We start from the raw sequence: 20814 nt of genomic DNA on the forward strand, positions 1-20814 counted from the left end.
GGAGGCTCTCGGTGTGAAGGTTGAGTGGCCCACCCTGTCTGTGGGAGTGGAGGCACTGGGGCCGACTGGAGTTGTGAGGCCAGCGGGTGGCTCGACTCTACACACACACACACACGTCCCCTCAGGCCCTGGGCCGAGTCTGTGGAGGGTGGCCTTTCCTGGGGAGCTGCAGAGTCACAGGCAGCCACCAAGGGCGAGGCACGGCAGGGCTGGACACTTCCTCCTGTGACTCACTCTGAGTCGGGATGGGGTGATCAAGCAGGAACAGGCCTCCTGTCCCCTTCTCTGGCTCCACTCCCTTCCACTCATTGTCGCCTCCTAGGTTTCCTCCCGGGGAGGTGCTTCTCTCAGTAAGGTCAGTGCTCCTGTGCGGCTGGTGCTTCCCAGCTCTGAGCAGCTGGCACATGTGGCCCCTTTTTTTCAGCAGTGGGAATTGAAACCAGGTCCCCTTTTCTTTTCTTTTCTTTTCTTTTCTTTTCTTTTCTTTTCTTTTCTTTTCTTTTCTTTTTACCTCCACATTTACTGCTGAACATGAAAGTAAAATCCATTTGGTTGCTGCTTCCTTCTCACCTGAACTGGTTGAAAAAGAAACATGGTTGGTTATATCTGCCTTTGAGAGAAGAAAGTATTTCAGTGGGCTAAATTTACTCTCTTGCTAGCCTTTCCTTGCAGATTTTTTTTCTTGTGTTTAGAAGAAGGGTGCAAAGTAAGGAAACCTAAGATAGGTGTCGGGCCCCTGAGGAAGAGGCCTGCTGTGGAGGTTGGGACTTGGGTCGCTGGTGCCCCCAGAACTATAACAGCAGATAAGAGACTCGGGAATGTGTTGAGAGTGTGTAAGAGGAAAGCTGCTCCTTAGCATGCAGAACTCCGGCTTCTCTCACCCTCGTGGCCCGTGAGCAGCTCCTGAGGCCAAGTCCCTGGCTGACTGCGGCTGCTCCTTGCTGGGCACAGAGCCGGTGTGAGCAGGCGTGCTGCTGAAATCACAGCGTCTGTGTAGGGAAGCTGAGTGGTAGGAAACCCTAGGAGCTGTCCTACAAGCCAGTTCGGGAGTCTCGGTGACATCCCACTGCGCTACCTGAGAGCCTTCCCTCCCTGTTAGGTAACCAGAGAAGACAAGAACCTGCACAGAAGGATCCACAGGATCATTCAGGAAGACTGCCAGAAGCCAAATCGTAAGTGGCACAGCATGCAGGCGCCACACTGGTGCATGGAGCGGCTGCACCTCCCAGTGCCTGTACGGAGAACCCAGCGCTGGGCTTTTCCCAGAGTGACTTGGAGGAGCGGTGGTCAGGGCACCTGCTGTCTGAGCCTGCTTCCGCCCCTCTAGCTGCAAGTGAGGCCCACACAGTAGTTTGGACCTTGCCTGTAAGTAAGATTCAGCCCTGGGAGCTTCTGAGCGAGCTTCTCTTTCCCTTAGGCTGGGCTGGGGTCAGCAGCCGAGCCCCTCAGCTGGCTGGGAGACTGTGCGCTCAGCCCCTCCTCCAGGACATGAAGTTCCTCTGGGCCTTGTATTCTAAGTTGCAGTGTGTCCTGTCCACGCTTGCCCCTGGGCTTTGGACGTAAACCTGATCTTCCTTCTTCGCGAACATCAAGGCCTTTCAGTGTTGAAAGGGATGGGTCTAGACATTACAGAATAGGAATGATACCATGATGCAGTCACCTAGGAAGCTGGTAATTTGCAGAAGAAATGGCTTAGAGAGTACTTGGTTTTAGTGGCATTAGGTCAGCCCCTAGTGGCTAGACATGTGAACTGCTAGTCTCGCAGCTAGTGTGAACCATTTTCACACTGGTTAGAAAGAAAAGGTAGCATCAGTGCTGTCTAAATCCTACATAAACTGGGCACTTTTCAAGGTGACTTCAAAATCTACCTTTTGCAAGCATATGCTAACAACGAATGTTGACTTAGATGGAGACATGGTGCTAGAACTGTAAAGTTGTTACCGACCCCAGATCCCATCCTGCTTTCGTTATCCCCTGAAAAATCTACCTCCAATCTTTTCAGCTCCAGCATCCCTGGGGCCTGGACCCAGTGCAAGCTGAGTCGGTAGGTGGAGTGGACCAGCCCTCTGCCCGGGTGTTAGGGACCCGGTGAGGTCAAAACCCAGAGTGGTAGGTCGGCAGGTCCTGAACCAGTCTGTGATTTTAATGCCGCTCAGGACAGTGAGAACACGCATCCTTACCTGAGAAGAAAGCCCATCTACTACAACCTATGGGCTTTTCAGAGCTGAGCCTGGGGATTCCTCAGCCAGCAGGGGGAGAGGGGTCCCACCCCCAGCAACCAGGCCACATCCACACTCCCAGTGTGATCTGCACTGGGAATAGAATGGCTTGAAGCCTGGAGCCTGGTGAGGCAAACAAGGAATTTGCCCTTCATCTCTACAGCCTTGACCCACCCACGCTCAGGCCCCAGGTGGGTGCGTTGAGGTGGACAGGCCCTGCCACTCAGTGTGCGGGGGAGACTCTAAAAGCCACATCACCTGGCTGTAAGTCCCAGGAGCTGGATTCTGGAGCACAAGTAAGAGGCTGTCTTAGTAATCATCTCAAGCGCTCCTCCTCATAATGCATGAAAAAATTATCTTGAATAATCTAGGCTCATTATTAAAAATCAAGCAGTGTAAAAACCTAAAGAAGTGTCAGAGCCCTGCTCAGCACAGTTCCTCCCTGCAAAGTGCAGTTGTTGCCCGTCCTGCAACCTCCCAGAGATGTAAGCACCTGCAGATGTACTTGTACAGTAGGTCCTCTTTAAAACGCACAGGTAAAATTTAGCTTTCAGTATCCGTGGGCCTCACCTGCACCTGACCCTGCCTCCCACAGTGGCTCTGTCGGTCACGGGCAGCAGCGAGGTGGGTGCCGGGGGTGCTGGGCAGTGCATCCTCATGTGTCCAGAGAGCTGTGACCATTCGCCGCTCCTGCCGCGCCTCTCGTGCCGACCTGCATCATTGTCACTCGAGCTCAGGCTTCCATGGGCAAGAAAGGGGCCGAGCACAGCGAGCCTGACTTAGGGCCTGGGAGGACCAAAGGCTTCTGTCTAAGGCAGCACTGGGTGGCATCAGGAGGTGCCAGCCCTGTCTCGCGGGCCGCTGTGCCAGCTGTGTGGCCTTGGCTGAGGCTGCTCCTCGAGCTCTTCCAGGTACCCACCGGCAGCTCCTAGCTCAGCGAAGTGGTGTTTGTAGAGCACACACTGCTAGGGCCACCAAAGGGCGGGGCGTGAGCTCACTTCCGGAGAGCCCCGGGAAGCTCTCAGCTGCTGGCTCACTGCTGAGCGCATCGGTGTGCGGAGTGAGCTCCACTGTTAAGCCAGAAGTTTTTTAATGGATTTCAGTTTTAAGTATGAACATTCCAAGTGCCAGAAAGAATGAATTCTTCACCAAAGTTGGCTTTTTATCCCCAACTTTCTATCCTACAAATGTTCCAACCTGTACAAAAAATAAAAGACTAGCACAGTAGGCGTCGCTGAAACACTGCAGCTTGTGTTTCCTAGCAGAGGGTGTTCTCCTTGTCACACCCAAGCAGGTGTGAGAGACCTGATGCTTCTCGCATGGCGGCGTCTCACTAGATGTTACTAATAACTTCTCTTCCTTCTCTTTTCTTTGGTATCAGGAATCAAACTCGGGGCCTTGCACTTGCCAGGCAGGCATTGTACTGCTGAGCTGCATCCCCGGCCCTAACATTTCTTTTTAACCGAGTTCACTGTATCTAGTTGGGGTCCTTCCTGTGCCTAAGAGACATACTCTATGACACTCCTGTTAGAGTAATTTTTTCCTAGCCTTTTGAAGTAAGTAGATTATATCTGCAATTTCTTTTCTTTTTTTCCCACACTAGATACCAGGGATTGAAGCCAGTGCCTTCACACTGAGCTATATTCCCAGCTCCACCCCCCTTTTCTTTTTTGGGGGGACGGGTACTGGAGATTGAACTCGGGTCCTTGTGCTTACGAGGCAGACGGCAGAATCACTGAGCTAAATCCCCAGCCATACCCCCCTTTTCTTAAACAGAGTCTCACTATGTAGCTCAGCTGCCCTTGAACTCACTGTGTAATCCACACTGGCCTAGAACTCACAGCAGTCCTTCTGCCTCAGCCTCCCAAGTGCTAGGCATACAGGCATGTGCCACCATGCCCGGGCTCCCAGCCCTTTAAAAATATTTTTTATTTTGAGATGGACTCTCACTAGCCCAGGCTGGGATCAGACTTGGGACCCTGGTTTCTGGTAGGTAGGGTCCAAACGAGGTTTCCTGCGAAAGTGCTTGGAAAACCTAGGGCTCGGGTTCCATTGCCCCGGGAGGTCCCTTGTGAGACAGCCTCGTCTCCAGGCAGATGCCTGGCAGAAGTCTCCTGCAGCTGGTGGGTTGTCTTGTGACGGCGGTGATACTGTGTGTGGGGAGCGGGGGCTGCTTGTTGCTTTTACTCCTCGTCCTGTCTAGAAGCTGCTCGCAGAAAGGAGTCTGGTCTCAGTCCCCGGTGACCGGAAAGCGCTTTGTTTTTTGGGGTGTTTTGGTGGTACTGGGGGTTGAACTCAGGACCTTGTGCTTGCGAGGCAGGCACGGTGCCACTGAGCTACATCCCCAGCCCTGGAAAGCGCTTTGGGCACGGCCTCACCAGATCATCCTCAGGTGGCCCCTGCCCAGAGCCCCACCGCGCCTGGGCCTCGGCTCAGCCTTCGCCCAAGCAGCCGGGTCTCAGAAGCTCAGGTTGGAGCTGAGCAGCACTGACTGCCCGTGGCCCACCGCGGGTTTGGGGAGAGACCGCTCACCCTGCGGCAGGAGGCCCCGCCACCTTTGCTGTCAGCTTTCCCTCGAGTCGCTGCTGCTTGGGAAGCGCTGAAGCTTCTTTTTAACTTGTGGCGCCGGGGTGGAGCGCAGGGCCTTCGCACCGAGCCACCGCGCTGCTTGTTTGTTTGTTTGGAGAGAGGATCACACTAAGTGTGCAGGCTGGGCTCAAGCTGGCAGTCCTCCTGCCTCAGCTTCCCAAGTGCTGGATTACAGGCGGGCACCACCAGGCCTGGCTGAGCTGAAGTTTCTCTGCTCAGGGACAGCTGTACGTCCTGTCCGGTGTGGATGTGACAGAGTCACAGTGGTTCCCTATGTAAGAAGCGGCAACCCTGGGTCCCCTTTCCTGCACACAGCCACCCTGTGAGGTGGGTGGCTTTTGTCCTACGTGCCACTTTGCCCCCGCCGCAGAGCAGGAGTGCACCTGGGTCTGCGGCTGCAGCAGCAGCTCCATCACCACACAGTGCTGCACATGCAGTAGGTGGCAGGGCTTGTACAGGGCGGCTGTTGAAACTGCTTGGAGATGTGGAGAGCAGAGCCAGTCAGAGTAATGAGCCGGCCAGGCCACCAGAGGTCGCAGTTTGGCGCATCTTCGTTAGTCCAGGACCAGCCTCTGAATCTCAGACATCCTGGCCCCCGCATAGGTGAGGAAACCCAGGAGAGGGATGCTGTGATTTGCTCAGAGCCACAAGGGTGCACTGAATGTCATGCAGTGCTTTTCCCAACACCACAGCGCCTCTCTGGGCACCATCCTGTCCCTCAGCACACAGTGTTGGGTGCTGTATACCCAGCCTGGCCATGGGGCCCCGAAATGTGAAGTCCGGGGACGCATTGCTTTTAGGAACGAAGTTCAATTTTGACTCAGTTAGAAATATATTTCATGTCATGACCCAATACTCATTATTCTGATGCATAAGATACATATGAAATGAGGTAAGAAAAATAATTCGCATCCTAATTACTGTGCGGTACACTCTGCAGTTTTTATTCTAGTCTGTCTGAATCTGCTTGATAAGAAAAAGAATGCTGGCTGGTCATGTCGGCACACGCCTGTAATCCCAGCACTCAGAGAGGATCATGAGTTCAAGGCCAGCCTGAACATAGCAAGAACCTGGCTCAGAAACAAACAAAAAGAAATGCTAATCACAACCCACAGAAACTGATTTCATGATTCCCTAATGGTCATGGCCTTAGCATGAGAACCACTGCTCTAATTCATTGGTTTCAACAAGGAAAGCAGTGACCAGCCCTCAGCTTTGCCACTGCCCACCAAATGGTCTTGGTTTGGGGTAGAGTCAGAGTCACTAGGACACAGCCATCACAGGGCAGAGCTCCCTGGAAGCCAGGCGAGGAGGCAGGAGCACAGGCCAGAGGTAGAAAGAAACCCTTCTCCCCTCGGCAGCCCTGTCAAACCAGGCTTCTAGGAAGGATGTGGTCCACTGCAACGTTAGAGGGCTTCTGCCTGTAACTGCAGGGGGAAAAAGCCTTTCAAGAACTCAGACCCCGTTAGGTGGTGGGGAACCTTGGAGGTTGGAGGTCAGAGGCCCAGAGCAGTGGGTTCATGGCACTGTGGGGACGTGAGAGTCCTGAGAACAGGAGTTTGGGATTTGTTTTTGAGATCATCTAGAGCAGCGCCTCTCTGACTTTGATGCCCATCAGAACCATCCGGGGATCTTGCTCAAATGCAGGTGCCAGTTCTGGAGGTTTGGAGAAGGAGAGGACAGAGGAGGGGCCGGCAGTCATGTCCAAGCTTAGCCGCCTGCCTTTTTCCACAGATGTGGGGAAGGGCTGTCACTTCCGGCACATCTTGGCCTGTGCACACCTGAGCGTCCACCCGGGCCTGAGTGAGGCTGTGCTGCAGCAGGTGCTGGAGCTCCTGGAGGACCAGAGTGACATCGTGGGCACGGCAGAGCGCTACTACATGGCCTTCTGAGCAGAGGCTTGTGGAGCAGCCGGGGAGCAGGAAGAGGACGCGCTCAGCACCCCAGGCCCTGCTCATGAACAGCGAGCTGGATCTTGCCTTTCTGCAAGCAGCTGCCTCATAATAAACCATCAGTGACAGGCACCTGGGAAATGGGACTGGGCTTTCCACGTGCTGCCTCCTTGGGATGCAGTGACTCTGATCTTAGCGATGACACCCACGGGAACGCCTCACTGACCTCCTGGCTGGAGGCTCTCAGGGAGCAGAACGGGGAAAAAGTGCTGGTGGCTTCATCCGTGCATGGTCACTGACGTGGTAAAGGGACGTCACGGGGAACTGCAGAGCCCACGTGCAGATCACAGTTCCAAACATCTTACGACCGGTGGGCCCCTCTGAGGAGAAGGAGTGGGTGGGGGATGAGTGTGCCACTTGCCTCTGCCTTTAGGGGCCGGCACCAGTGGCGGGGCGGGGCTCTGTGCTCGGCACTTTCCGGCTGAGTCTGAAGGCACTCCGCGAATTGCCCAGCACTGCGTGACTGTCCCACCACGCCCAGGAGCTGGTGGGGCCTGCCAGCAGTGCCTGGCAGGCGATAGATGTTATTCTCCAGGTTGCTACTAAGTGAGCAGGATGTGCCCAGACAGGGGCGGGCTCTGAATGACAAGGTAGAGGAAAACTGTCCGAGGCACATAGCAAGCTTGTTCTAACAGAAAAATGACAAATTCAGCCAGCAAAAATAAAGTGTGCAGAAAGATTTGGAGTTAATTATAATCATTTCCCAAATGCATATCTGCCCTCGTCTGCTGCTCTGGCTCTTGATGCAATATTGTCTCGGTGGCTCAGTTGGAGCCCTGCAGGCCCAGAGCTGTTCCACTCCACGTGGACTCGGGTTTTACTCAGAGGTCAGCCTCGGTGGACGTGTCAGGCAGAGAGCGGGTGCCAGCAGACCCCGGCCCGCATCTTTCTGACTTACCCACACTTCTGCCAACTTCTGAGGCCGACTGCCTTCCTTACCATCAGAGGGTGTTTTGGGGGAGGACTAGGATCGAACCCAGAAGAGTTCTACCATGGACCCCTCACCCTTTTTGAGACAGGGCCTAGCTAAGGTTCCCAGTCCGACGTGGAGCTTGTAGTCCCCTCTCGGCCTTCTGAGTAGCTGGGGTTACAGGAGTTACAGTGTGCTACAGTGCTTGGCTCAGTCTGGGACAGGTGCCTGGAGGGACATCCCAGCAGGCTTCCTTCAGCACCAGTGGCTGACTGAGATTGAACAGGTCATTGACTAGCAAGGCTTCTAGGAGGGAGTCTGGAGTCAGAAGGTAGAAAGGGCAAATCCTGCCACAGCAGCCTCGTCCCAGGGGCTCACACCTGTGAGGTGACCACACAGGTGTGAAAGAGTGAATGCACAGGATGCTCATTGCCGTGCAATGTAGATTCTGTAGTCGGGGACAGTATGTGAAGAGAAAAGTTAATTGTGGCCCATGTACGTAACAAAATATTATGCAGCCACTAAAATGATGAAGCTATTGCCACGAGCACTGCTCCCAGGAGATGTAAGGGAAGAAAACCGAGGTATAGGGCTATTTACATGGTATGATACCATTGCCGTAAACTCTGTGTGCATGCACATGCCTGTGTAGTGTGTTTCTGCGTGTTTTGTCCAAATGCGGCACCCCTCTCACAGGAGGGCTGGGGTGTACAATGAATGTGAATGACACTTTTTTTTTTGGTACTGGAGATAGAACTTGGGTCTTTGCGCTTGTGGGGCAGGCAGCAGAACCACTGAGCTAAATCCCCAGCCCTGAATGACACTTCTTATTCTTAATATAAGTCTAAATGCATCAGAGCCATAAATTTGGATACTGCATGCCATGTAATTCTGAGTCATTTGATAATTCACCTTAGATCATTTGAAACTATATAATCAAACTAATTTCCAGCCGAGTCCATCACCCTCCAGGGAGCCTGTAGAGCCCCAGGTAGTGCCCTATATCCGATCCTGGAGTTTAGGGAATCATGACTGTGGGGAACAGTGACTTAAAACGCTGAACTTAAAATCGATGCTTTAACTGGAATATTTTTCTTAACCACTCAAGTAGAATATTGTACACCTGATCAGAGAGTGTGGTCAGTACCAATGGCCATTAATTGTCATATATAGTCCAATTTTTTACCTTAATCATAAAATGTTTAGGAACCTATGAAATTTAACTTTAGGAACAAAGCGTTGGGCAGAGTTGATGATATTATTTTTACGTTGTTCTGGCAATCCACAGAAAGAGAAGAGCCTTAATTTTTAAAACCCACACAGCTGACCACTCCTGTCTAGAAATACTTTGTGCATTTGGCTTTTGGGGCTGCAGCTTCTCGGGCCCCTGCGGTCAGTCCTGCATCTCCCTAAAGCGTCAGAGCGCAGCGGCAGTCCTGGCCCTCATCTGTTTGTTTACTCCCGGGGGTCTCAGACTGCTGTCCTCCCATCAGTATGCTGCCAGACTCCCACCCTGCATCCATGGCAGGCCTGTGCCCTGGTGCTCAGACCTCTGTCCAGCTCCTCCTGCATCTCCACTTCCGGGTCCAAGAAAAGCACAAACCCCGCCCGGTGCCAGGCTCCCAGCCACTGCTGCCCTCCAGCTTGGTCCTTCGCAATTTCCCAATCCAGGAAAAGGCAGCTCCACTTTCCAGTTTCTCAGGCTGAATCTGCTGACTCCTCCCTTTCTCCTATAGCCTGCACCAGTCTTGCTTCCACTTTCAGAACAGAGCTGGAATCCTGCTGCTTCTCACTCCTCCGCCTCCACCTCCCTCTCCCTGGGTATTGCAGTCCCCTGCCTGTCCTGCCTCTGCATGCGCCCCATGGTGCCGCAGCCTCCACACAGCAGCTGCAGTGATCCACTCTTCTTGCTCCAGGGAGGACCCTGCAGCATAGCTCTGCTCTGCTCTGTGTGGCCTCTGCTGACCCCTCACACTCTACCTGCACACCTGCCTGAGGGCCTTTGCACTGCTGTTGTTCCCTGTGCCTGGAATATTCTTGGCCAAGTGGGCACCACCCGTCAGGTCTTCGCTCAGGGGTCACCTGCAGCCCTCTTTGCTGATTGGAACCAACCCCTTCCCCTCCTCCCTGGCCTTCCTTGTACCCACAGAACTTGTTACTGCCGGGGCCACTCCAGGTGCTCTGCTCATCCGTCTCCTAGGTAGAAGGCTCCACGGGGCGATGCTCTTTTGGTGCCTTCTGTGGCCCCTGCACCCAGCCTAGCCCTCGACACATCTTTCAGCAGCCCCACTCTGTGTCGCTGCTGTCAGCCCCTTTCAGCCTCTCCTGTGGTTTCCCCGGTGTCCGGAAGTGCTCAGAATTAGCCCCCGGGAGCGGCCTCCAGTGTGGATGCTCTCACCCTTCAGGTCTCCAGGTTTCTGGTGGGGTCGAGCAGCATCCGTCTGTAGAAGCAGCCCGCTGATTGCCCGTCAGCCTTACCTTCCTCTTTCCCCACTCCCCATCCTGTGTGTTGTGCCCCCTAAATGAATTTCTTGGTTTCGGGAAGTCTTTGCCTTGAGGTCGGCTTCCGGATAAACACACATTCACACTGCATTCTCAGATAAATCTTGGAAATACTGTATGAACAATCCCATGTGTCAAACAGCGATTGCGAGACGTGCTCACCGAAGTGATGTACCTGTTACCTCCAAAGCCGAGCTGTCCGGTGTTACTTGGTATTAAACTAGCCATCTACTTGGTATTTTTGCAGTTAACAAATGCTGCCTCTGCAGAACCGCAAAAGCTGTGCCCCTCTCCCCACCCCGCACTCAAACCTGCATCACGAGCAACCCGGGAACGGGCCAGGGGCAGGCCGCCTTCCACAGTGTGGAGGATTCTTGGAAGACGGGGAAGTGCTTGGGAAACGGAGGCCGACAGTCAGGGCACTGCTTACGCGAGAGGACCCCCAGAAGGCTCCCCTGATGCGGGGTGCCCTTGTTTCCGGGAGGCGTCTATTCAGGCATGGCTTATGTCACCCGGGAGGCAAGCCACGCTGCCGCCTGGCCAGGGAGTCTGCACCCACTGCTCCTCGTCCCTGTGAGCACTTCCTTGTCATTTCTTCTCTGCTGGAGGCCCAGGACCCCAGCAGGAGAAGGCCAAGTGGAAAGAAGCCATTCAGCAATGAGGAACCCCAGAATTCGTGTCAAGGACGGAAACCAAGAAAGTATGTCATTTTCCATTGGCAAAAACAGCTACACTTTTTTATTAATGAGGTTTCTCTTCCGCAAATGACTTCTGTAGCAGCTGCCCCAAAGAAGCATCTCCTTGTTTCCTTACTAACCTTACACAAGGCAAACAGCGAACTCCCGTGGCAAGCAGGCTCACTGGTCTTGCCAGCAGCAGGCGGCAGTGAGGGCAGGACAGTCTGAAGGGAGAGGGTTCTGTGAACAGAGCCACACAGTGGAGTTCCTACCTCCATGGTGCTTAAGTCCTTCCTCCATGTCCATAGGTTTTTGTTTAGAATATAAAGAGAGGAATTTTGAAGACCATTTAATAGCTCTAGGTTTTTTTCCAGGTACAAACAGTAAAGTGGTGTGTCTTTAACTCAGAATGTTTTAGTGAGAGGAGAATGAAAAACCTGGGTTTGAAATGTTGCTGCTGCAGTACTTAATAAAGTACTGAATCCTAAAGTACTTGATAAGCACAGCCAGCCCTCGAGAATGGATTGAGTTTATAAGCCAAGGGTCCACTGTATTTAGGTAATTAAAAATACTTGAACCCAAGAGATCTAAAAGCGTGACCACACAAAACTTGTCCATGAATGTTCATAGCATCCTTATTCCTAATAAGCAAAACATGGAAACAACCTAAATATCCATCAAATGATGAATAAACAAAAGTGGGATAGCCCCAGGATGGAATATTATTGAGCCATGGGAAGGAATGAAGTTCTGCTCTGTCTGAAGTTCCGGTACAGACAGCGCGAGCCAGGTGGAAGCTGTATGTTCATTTCATGCCCAAAGAACTTCCGCAGACATTGTACTAAGTTCCAGAAGCCAGATTCAGAAGGCCACATACTGTACAACTGCATTTATATGAAATGTCTGGGAAATAGGCAAATCATTAGAGATAAAGTAGAGGTGCGGTTTCCAGGCATACAGAAGGAGATAATGGCACTAAAGAGCTTCTTTTGGGGTGATGGAAACGTTCTGGAATAGTGGTGCTGTTCACATGACTGAATATTCTCAGAACCACTGAGCTGTGGGCTGGTTGGGCCGGCCATGGTGGGCTCTGGGATGGCATCCAGGAGCATGCAGCTCTCTCACGGAGGCTGTGTGGCTGTGTTGTGCAGACCCCCAGGAGACACACTGTCACCCCCTCGGCACCCTAATGGTTGAACCTGTGCCACCAGGTTCAAGAAGAGAGGAATAAAGTCCACCTTCCAATGGGGAGCAGTGAGATTCTAGAAGGACGTCCAGACCAGGAATATTGCTCTGGCCATTTTGGAAAATAGAGTCTCACAGGCATCTTTGAACTTATACATACATAAATAAATAAAGATTTGTATATTACCAAGGAATTCGAAGAAGGGGAGAATGATCTACAACTTGCCAGGTAGTATGTATTTTTTCTAGAGCTTAGGTATCTTATTAGAAAAACAGCCATGTTAATATTTTGTGTATATTTATAGGAAAACAAAATTTTATATGCACCTTGCTTTTTCATTTGATGCTGTATCTGGGCGAATTTTCTCCATTTTATATGCAAGACTAACCACATTCTTTTAAATGGTAACATAATTCCATCGTATGGCTGTCCAAAAGGGTATTTAACCAGACCCCTATTGAGAAACATTTAATTGGTTCCTAGTTTGTTGCTATTGCAAACAGTTCTGCAGGAAACATCCTTGGACATTTTTCTTTTCTTGGCATACATTTGTGAGTATGTTTGTATGGTAAATACCTAGCAATGGACCTGCCAGGAGAAAGGGCACGAACATCTAAAAATTGAAATAGCCATTAATAAAATGACCCACTGCAAACACTGGTCTATTGAACACGATGCTTGCTGAATCTGCCATTTATCCACAACCTCATCCACACTGTTAGCAATATTTTTATCTCTTCTATCTCACAGGTAAAAATGATCTCAGGTTTCTCTTGCCCTTGTTTCTTTTGAGTGGTGTCGGGCGTCTGCTCATGATGGGGCCATTGGACAAGGTCCACATTGGCCAGCAGCTATTGCTTGCAGCAGGGGCTGAGGCCGTAGACCCAGAGCAGTCATGTACTGGCGATGACATCAGCCGTAGAACCGGCCCAGAACCCTGCCTCCCAGGTCCTGGTTAATATACAGCTGGAATACGCATCCTGAAAAACTTGAGCCAGCCCGGGCTACACAGTGAGTTCAAGGACAGCGTGGATTACAGAGCGAGACCCTGTCTCAAAAAAACAAAACAAAAAATGGAGAAAAGAGAATCCCACCTTACTTCCAGCACTTGGTCACAAGCCTCTGAAACATAAATACATTGAGGCTATGACCTTTTTAAAACCAGTCACCATATCATCGACTCAGACCTCTCCGTATCCCAGATTCCATCCGGCACTGTCCTCCGTCAGATAAATGTGGAGATCCAGGGTGTCTTTGACTAATTAAGTGAGAAGATGGCTTCAGTAATGGGCTTGGTCTCAACGCAGCCTCCACTAGCTTCGGCGCGGCCTGATTATCCTAACAGGCTGACCCTCGTTCGCGTGCTCACTGAGCTTGGTGCAGTTAATTGGGACATGGAGCAACACCCATTTTGATCACCTCAGCTGGAAATTGCTCCCTCGGAAGTCAGTCTTCATCTTTTATTGGGAAACAGTCTGAGTGGAGGATCTGAGGACAGAGCGTCCTCCCCCTTCAGGGAGCCACAGTGGCGCTGCTTCAGCTCTGCGGCTCAGCGCAGGCAATTTGTGACAAGCTGCGGCTTTGGTGCTGCACTTACATTTGTGGACGATTCGTTAATTCCAATATAAATTAGGTGCTAGGATAATAATACTGAGCTGTTCGCTTGCATCCAGTTTTTCCTGTATTTTATTTCTTTTTTCAAAGCGGGAAGCGAGCTTCGCCTCAGAGAGGTAGGGTGTGGAGGCTGAATTTGGAAGTTCTTGTGCAGGCAACCTGGTGCATGTTTTCTCAAGCCTGGATTGGAGCCCAGGAAGGGGTTGGAGATTAGTGCACCAAAACGTGTGGGCTCCCACACAAGGTAACTCGAATAAAAAAGAACATGAAAAGTCTCACCCACCTGTGTTTTGAAGTAAGATTTGCACTGCACCACTGTTAGAACAGTTCAAAGTAGATGGTACAAGGCCATTCCCACCCGCTGGCATTCCGGGATGCTCTCTCGGGAGGGAGAGGAGGAGGACCTTGCTTATGACCCTCCCAAGGAGTGTACTGGTGACTGAAGCCACCTGTCCTGCCTTGCTGCAGAAACAAAACTGGAAAATTGCCTCGGAGGATGGGGGAGAAATGTGTCCTCAGTGGGTGCACCTTTTTCTGATGTGAAACTAGCGCCTTGTACCTGCCGAGCAACCGGGAAGGTGGTCTCGAGTACAGCCCGCCAGGTTGGGCTGTGCAGGAGCAGAGGACCAGCAAGTGAGCAAACATCACCCCCAGGCAATCCCCGAACCCTGAGCAACATCTCAGGACACGCAGGACTGCCCTGCCAGCACCTCCAGCTGAGCCTGCCATCTGTGTGTCCGGGCTTGCCTTGCCCTGGTAGAGGGTGAGACATGGAAACTGCATGCCTGGAGATGACAGGGGGCTTGGGAATGCTGGTCTCAGCACTGCCCCGTTGGCATTAGCACAAGCTGGTGCCCTCTCCTGGCAAGCCCAGAGGCCAGGCGGGCTGCTTTTCCTGTTCCTTTGCTGTAGACCCAGGGACTGGGAGCCGGGGCCTGGGGCAGGCCCTGCACTGCAGACAGCTGAGTCTGGTGAGACTCACCGCTCCTCACCACATTCCTGCCCTCGGAGGTTGCCCTCCCCACAGCTGACCTGGGAGCCTGTAACAGACGGTGGTTGGCACAACACTTCACTTAATGAATATTTTCAGGATGCCTACGGAATGCCAAAGGTGTGCAGAGCATCGGGCCAGTTACAGAGGGGATGCCAGGGCAAGCTCCGTCAAGTGGCTCATGCGGCCGTGCCTATGTGACTTACAGCTGAGCACAAAAGGGCTCTGTTTACCTTGGGCTTTAAAATTTTATACCAACATTTAAAAATTGGCTACCACTTGTATATATTTTTTAAATGTGTGTGTGTATACGACAGAGAACCTGCAGAAGAACTGGTGACAGCAGCAGCCTCTCACGGGGAATATTCATTCTGGAATCAGTGGGGGAGGGTCACCATTGAAGGGCTCTATTTAAGCTGAGAGTTGGCATCGGGCTGGTGTTTTGGAGAAGAGATTCTGGCAGAGTGGGGAGCACTGTAGGGTGGGTCCGGGGCAGCTAGACCAGTGGGATGGCGTCTACTGCTGAGGGAGGGAGGCCCTGAGACAGGTCAGACTTCAGTGCAGCAGGACCGAGAAGGGTCACCAGTCTGAACAGGGACAGTGGAGGCCAGGTAAACTGCAGGTTCTGGGGTACACGGATACTTAGACCAGGGCGCTCAGGGAGGTCTGCGGGTCTGCGGACCGGACCGCAGGGAGGCCAACAGGCCACCTCCAGAGTGCAAGGGGAGGTGGTACAGGAAGTGGCTTGGGGATGACGGCTCCGCCCCTCTCCTCAGGGACTCGGCGGGGGTGCAGCACAGCACTGAGATTTCACACCCTGCAACTGAGTGCTTAACAGACAAGGCACCAACTGCAAAGGTGAGATCCTAGTCCTGTAGGGAATGAATTTTCTTGGATCTTGGTTCATGCTTTAGAGTTTTATTTGTCACATCTAAAGCCCTTTCTGGGCTGCAAAGGTGAAGCCGCCCCCAGGGCCACTCTGGGAGAAGCACCTTGAGCAGAAGGCCCAAGCAGCACCCTAGGGCGTCAACAAGCCCGGCTGCCCAGCAGCATGGGCCAGGGGAGGGCAGAGCTGTCCCTGAGGCTTGGGTCAGGGAAGAAGCAGACCCGCCTGGGCTCTGCCAGTCTCTTCCCCTTGGGTTTTCGTTTGCAGTTTGGGGTTTTCACACGGGACAGAAAGAGGTGGGCTCCTTGGCAGAATGCAAGCTTTGGCTCCCTGGGCACTTGGGACAGAGCCTTGATGATGAGGACATGCAATTACCTCGTTTTCCCCTTTGAGGCTTGGTGGCCAGGTCTTGACTGAGCAGCCTTGTGGCCCCAGACTTAATCCATGGTGTAAGAAAGACAGTCAGAATAAAAGCAATTTAGCGTTAATTACTTGATAATAGTTAATGATTGTACAACAGTTGTGCACCAATCACTTAGCAAATTTAAGTCTTCATGTAGCCCACATAGGTCGATCCTGTTATCGGCCCCATTTTGCCGGCCAGGACCTTGAGTGGGGCCCTGGGCTGTGTGGGTGGGGTGAGACCGAAACACAGCTGTGGCACAGAGGCTGCAGGCGTCTGCTGGAGATGGGAAGAGCTGGGTCAGGGCAGCCAACGTCCTCCCCAAAGAGCGTCGCAGAGCAGAGGGACCGGGCCCGAGAGGATGTTTGGTGACCTCCCAGGGGTTAGGTCGGGTTGTATCTCCACGGACATTCTTCTAATATTAAAATGTTCAATCACAAGGCATTTCAGACATAGAAAGTAACAAAGCAGACGCCTAGACACCACTGAGATGGAGCAGCTATTAACGTTTCCCCCTGTCCCCATCTCTTTAAAAGAAAACAGCGTTAGATATCCAGGTGAGGGCAGACGGTTCTCTCCCCGCCTCTGTCCCCACAGGTAACAGTTACCATGGTATCGTTCCATGCGGTTAGTAGTAAAATGTACAAGTCTTACTTGTACGCCTGGGGAAGTGGGACCCTGTGCACTTCTGGGAGTGTGAGTGGGTGAGGCTCACAGCTGAGGACCGCAGAGCTGGGCTGCTAACCTCACTCTCGCCTCGGGGGTTAAGAGCCTCCTCCTGGACACAAGTTGGGACGCTGGAAACGTGACTGCTCAGAGAGAGGTCGTTTTAACCTGGCCACCCATGCAGGCCTTTTCTGTTGAGGTACAAAGCAAATCTTTGTTCTCTCCTGGAATGCGGACCAAAAGGACAGCACCCTACACTCCTCCCCACTCTGCACAAGCTCATTTACTACCTCTGTTGTGGGCCTGATGCTATGGTGACAGTTGCCATAGCAATGCCCTTCTGTGTGGTTTAAGCTAATTCTAGCCATGCCGTCATCGTATGGCTTATTCTGGAGAAATTCAGAATATGTCCTGCAAAATTATATGATGCTTCCATGTTTCACAAACATTTGAGTCAAGTATCAGTTAAAGTATTTTAAATTTATTTTTAAGTAACAGTGTCTATGCTTATTTTTAAAAAATCAAGCAGTGTATAGTATATTCTAAAAAATGTCCCAATGCTTGTCTGGCATCATAGAGTGATTTGCAGAAGGGTAACCCCGCCTTTAACAAAAACCTGGGCTCTGAACAAAAACAAAGCAATTGTGTGATGCCCCTGGATAGAAGCAGCCAACAAAGAGACCGGACCTTGGAGAAGGGAAGCACTTTGGGTGAGGCCCACACTTGTCCCCCAGGCCACCCCAGGGCAGCTGTAGTGGGGGAAAAATTGAGAGGTTCAGGAGAGATTTGAAAACTACAGAAGAACTAAATGAAGATCCTAGAATTGGAAAACACTGTCTGGGAAGCGAATCTCCCGCATCCTGTCCTCATTCCCAATCCAACTTTCCACCCTGGTTAAACGTCTGTGGTTGCAATGATGAAGTTCTTCCCCAATAAGATTATGCCAAGGTGGTGAGGCACAGGGCAGACTAACCAAGCTGCAGGGAGGGTCAGGGCGGGGCTGGTTTAGCATCAGCTGGCTCTAGGGATCAGAAGCCCTTGTTGGTCCTCTGTTTTCCTCCAGCAGTGGGCAGCGTGCACTCCCTGTGACCAGGACCCTTCCTGAGATAAGACCCATGAGCAGGTCAGCGCTGCACTCCTGGCTTCACAGCTCTCAGAGACGAGAGGTTCTGTTTCCATAGCACCAGTTAGAAAACCCCGGAGAAGGTGTCTCCGCCCAGCGAGGGTTATAGTCTCTCTGTGGACTTAAACTAGGCATCCAACTCCAACCAATCACCACAGCTAGGGAGGGAGTTCCATTTGGTAAAGGAACAATTCTGCAAAAAGAGAAAAGCTTGTCATGTAAGAAGAGCTCCAGGTCAGTTTGTGAGCGGATAGCCACTTTAATTGGTGCCCGTTGCACCATCCTGAGTTAGGTATACAGCCCTCCCCATCTTCTGCAGGTGTACTGTATAGTATCTAACTGTGGGCTGCCTGCTAGGGAATCACAGCCAGTGATTTGGATGCAGGTCGTTTTGTGGGGACGTGATCTGATGAAGCATGTGAGAGAGAGCCAGCATGTACTGGTGAGCAGGTTAGGGGGCCGATCCCACTGGGACCCTCTGGGAGACTGTAGAAAATACCTCAGAGTTGTCCTACCAAGGGACAGGTGAGTCGTGAAATATGTCCACCAATTCTAGTCCCTCATTGGTATGGGTTGCTCTTGGGGGCCATAGCTTCCCAAGCAAACTCCCACTCCCAGAGAAAACAGAGAGACTGAGAGATAGGCTGATTCCCAAGGCCAGAGATCTCTGGGGTAGCCGAGGGAAAATGGGCAGGGTACTGAGAGTGCCTGATACACATCTGTAAACCTCTGCATACACAGGATCCTGTTGCACATTATCCTGTAAAAATTAACTTTTCAGAACTGAACATGTTTGAACTATGTTAAAACTCAAACAATAAGCGCTGCTTCAGCAGCTCATAAACTGAAACTGGGACAATACAGAGATCAGCGTGGCCTTGCACAAGGATGACACGCAAACTCATGAAGTGCTTCGTATTTTTTTTGGTACAACTCAGTCCTCTGATGTCCTGGTGTATATATTGAAAAGGCACTGGGAGTCATCTGTATGTAATAATAATTTAAAGAAACTGGATGAGCTGTTGAGATTTTCAACAGAGATAATGCAAAAGCAAAATGGGGGACAAATTTTAAAATAACAAAATTAGGGGACAATAATATTTTTTAAATGGGCGGTTAAGATAAGTGAAGAAAGATTGAAAAAGAGAGAAACACCCGGGGATTTAGCTCAGTGGTTCCGCCGCCCACCTTGCAAGTGCAAGGTCTCGAGTTTGATCTCTGGTACCAAAAATAAATAAATAAAATTAAAATAAATCAATAAAAATAAATCAAACAGTTATACCCATCCCAGTGTTCTGCATTTCCAGTGGGAACACATTGCTGACCACCGTTCACTAGTCCTGCAGGACTAGTTAGTTGTGTTACCCTCTTCATCAAGGAAGTGTCTTTCCCTGGCTCTTACCTGTGAGGTGAGTAGGTAATGTGTATTCATGCAATGTTTTCTTCAGGTGGACTTAAACAACTTCCCTTAACTAAAATGACTTTTGCTGTTAGAAAATGAGAATTTAAGGGCCAGGGATGTAGCTCAGTGGCGCCGCACCTGCCTGACAAGCACAAGGTCCTGAGTTCGATCCCAGGGCCAAAAAGAAAATAGGGCATTTAAGAAGAAAATTGTTGATAGGTATGATGAGTTTGATCAAGATCAAGATACCACATGTCCTACCTGAGACCGGTCCTCTAAAGTATCCCCTCTGGCAATTGTTTGAGAAGCAATGTGCCAAAAATGCTTCTGAAAGACAAGAGAGAAGAATGACACTTAATTATTGGGAGGAATTACCTTGTATGGCAATAAAAATCACCCAAGTCCTCAATATGTTTGTGTAGTAAATTGTTTAAATTAGTTGTATAGACTGCCAAGTTGCAATGCTGTTTTGAGACTAAATACAGTGAAGCAAGAAAACAAGCCTTCCATTTCTATCCAGGCATCAGGTTTTTTTTAAAAACCCATGCGAAAAAGCAGTGAAAATGTACTTTCAGTGCCGGGCATAAATGACACACTGAGCTCGATTTGGGAGAGTGCTACTGAAGTAAAGCCTCAGCAACCTCTGGCTATTATTAATAGGACCTGTAAGTCACAGGGCAGCAAGAAACTGAAGGAGCAGGCTGCTGGGCAAGCCTGGAGAACCGCCACCTGGTAACCGGCAAAAAGAGGAATTTGCAAGTGCGGAGAGCTCACTAGAAATCCAGGTTCTTTGAGGTGAGGCTCTGGTCTACAGAGCTGCTGCTCAACAGCTGTGGAATGAATGAAGGAATCCAACTTGCTTGGTGTTTTTTGTTTTCTCTTTTGTTTTGTGTTTTTGAAACAAGGTCTCTATGTGTTCCAGGCTGGCCTCTGACTTGCTACGATCCTCCTGCCTCAACCTCCAGAGTGCTAGGATCACAGGCCTGCACCACCTCTGTGCTTGACTTGCTTAATGTTTGAAGATTAAAGTTATGTTCAGTCTTTGCCGTTCAACAGGATCAGAGAACAGAGGTGCCTTTTTAGTAAATAATAACAATAACAATGGCGGCATGTACTGGGGATTTGCCCGTGTGCCTCTTTTACATGATGTTGACTATTTTACACAATTATCTCACACTCACCTGTTGTTCACACCACATGGCAAGCATTATTATCTCCATTCCCCAAATCCTGTGCTAAAATGGCACAAAGAATAATGGCTGAGCAGGAATCCAAACCCAGACACCGGGAACCCAGAGCGTACCTCTCCTCACCCCTCCTCTGTTAGTTGTGCATTCAGAAAAGCCATTAGGAGGAAGTTGAACACCATCAAACGTTGGCCAAGTGCAGCAGTGATGTTCAAACAGTACGAAAACAATCCCGAGGCAAAGGAGGCAGTAGGGACTTCCAGTAACCAGTACCCGCTCCAGGCTGCGTTGGGCCACGTGTATGCAGTGCACCCCAAGCACCAGCCACGCAAGGAGGACATCGTGTTAACATGTGGTGGGTATGGGATTTTGGTGGTGCCAGGTGTGGTCTTCGTGGTGTGGCATTGTCAGGTGTGTTGTCATAATATTTTTGAGGTGTTTTGTTTCAGGGTTATTGTCATGCTATAGATGTGAGACCCAGAAGTAACTTGTGACTTTGCAGGTCAA

General features: G+C 51.0%; 1 protein-coding gene and 1 non-coding gene across 7 annotated transcripts in view; both read left to right on the forward strand.

Moving 5' to 3' along the window:
- The window catches only part of Stn1 (STN1 subunit of CST complex), a 44178-nt gene extending 23965 nt beyond the window's left edge, over positions 1-20213 (forward strand). For 4 of the 6 annotated variants that reach the window (XM_004866493.3, XM_087185850.1, XM_087185849.1 and 1 more), the window contains 2 exons: positions 1100-1172; positions 6543-7439. In XM_004866493.3, coding sequence (XP_004866550.1) covers positions 1100-1172; positions 6543-6700 — 231 coding nt within the window. In that variant the 3' untranslated portion in view covers positions 6701-7439. Of the gene's footprint in view, positions 1-1099; positions 1173-6542; positions 7440-20042 lie in introns of those variants that run through there. The other 2 variants (XM_087185852.1, XM_087185853.1) reach the window with 2 other exon arrangements.
- On the forward strand, positions 18540-18641 carry LOC147825483 (U6 spliceosomal RNA). Its single transcript, XR_015440723.1, has one exon. It is a non-coding gene; the product is annotated as a U6 spliceosomal RNA (small nuclear RNA).
- Positions 20214-20814: the final 601 nt, after the last annotated feature.

This window comes from Heterocephalus glaber, unplaced genomic scaffold, assembly GCF_053883595.1.
Source record: "Heterocephalus glaber isolate CG9 unplaced genomic scaffold, H.glaber_assembly_v1.0 deba00001498, whole genome shotgun sequence".
In the NCBI taxonomy this organism is placed as follows: Eukaryota; Metazoa; Chordata; class Mammalia; order Rodentia; family Bathyergidae; genus Heterocephalus; species Heterocephalus glaber.